Genomic DNA, 1,248 nt, shown 5'->3' on the forward strand with positions numbered 1-1,248 from the left:
CCCGCCTTGGCCTCCCAGAGTGCTAGGATTACAGGCGTGAGCCACCGCGCCCGGCCCACATATTTTTATTCAATTCTATTGGAGTTTATTCTCAGGTTACTACTACTATTTTACCTGTAGAAAGAGTTGTTTTCTTTGTCCCACGCTTGCAGGATGCTGGAGCATGGTGAGTACAAAGGCCACCTGTATGGCACTAGTGTGGATGCTGTTCAAGCAGTCCTTGATGAAGGAAAGATCTGTGTCATGGACTTAGAGCCTCAGGTGGGTCCACGGTGGAATATTTCTCATCTTCCCCATCATGAATCCATGTCATCCCTCATCCATTTTGTGTACATGCTGTAGTTTATAGTTGAAACATTTTATTCTGTTAGCTTTTTAAGAATAAGACCACTTCTCATATCTAAGATTTTATTTGAAGCATCAGTTGCCAACATCTTGTTTTTAATTGGTGAAGAAGTCTTGCTTCTTAGATACAAAAGCAGGACTGAGTGGGTGGCCATAAAGAAAAGTTAGAATCTTTCTTGCTTTGACCTTGATCACAAAGGCATCAAGGTAACTTGTGGAGGATGCAAGATGTGGCTTTACACAAGGAGATGAGGTTTCTGTGTTGTCATTATCTGTCCCTTTTTCCATGAGACATTATGTGGAATGGAGCAGAGGTGACCAAGTTAAGGCAAGAACATGCAATCTGTAGGCCCAATTTTTATAATCTTTGTATTTTCTTTGTGTGTTCTTTAGTCATTTAAAAATATACTTTGTGTGCTAATGAGAATGGGGGAGGAGAGATTTGTTCTTCCTTGGGTCAAAGCTGGGGGTCAGTGTGAAGATGGCAATAGTATCCAATGTGAGATATCAGCAAGAGGGAAGGGAAATGGGGGTGAAACAGCTGATCCATCTTGAGAGTCTTTGTCTTTGTCATATGAGATCATGTACAGAATCCTCTCAGTAGAAAAGATTCTGCCATATATAAAATCTCACTCAGCTAGTAAGATTTCAATAGCTGGTCATAGCTAGTAAGAGAAAGAGGATATGAACTTAATTTTGATTCCAGAATGCCACCTCTAAACTATTCAAATGTTTATTTTTTAGAATTGAGGACATAAGACTATACTCTGGCAAAAAATAATTGCTAATTTCTAGTCTTAGAAATTTTAGAACATTCATGTTGACTCAAGGAAGTCAGAACTTCTGTTTTTATTATTTATTTATTTTCACTCTTATTATTCCCCATATCAATAGAGATGGGCA

General features: G+C 38.8%; 1 protein-coding gene across 1 annotated transcript in view; it reads left to right on the forward strand.

Moving 5' to 3' along the window:
* Positions 1-1,248, forward strand: part of MPP4 (membrane protein, palmitoylated 4 (MAGUK p55 subfamily member 4)) — a 46,489-nt gene that overhangs the window by 38,004 nt on the left and 7,237 nt on the right. The window contains exon 18 of the mRNA XM_012655099.1: positions 121-261. Coding sequence (XP_012510553.1) covers positions 121-261 — 141 coding nt within the window. The remainder of the gene's footprint in view (positions 1-120; positions 262-1,248) is intronic.

This window comes from Propithecus coquereli, unplaced genomic scaffold, assembly GCF_000956105.1.
Source record: "Propithecus coquereli isolate 6110/MARCELLA unplaced genomic scaffold, Pcoq_1.0 Scaffold113, whole genome shotgun sequence".
In the NCBI taxonomy this organism is placed as follows: domain Eukaryota; kingdom Metazoa; phylum Chordata; class Mammalia; order Primates; family Indriidae; genus Propithecus; species Propithecus coquereli.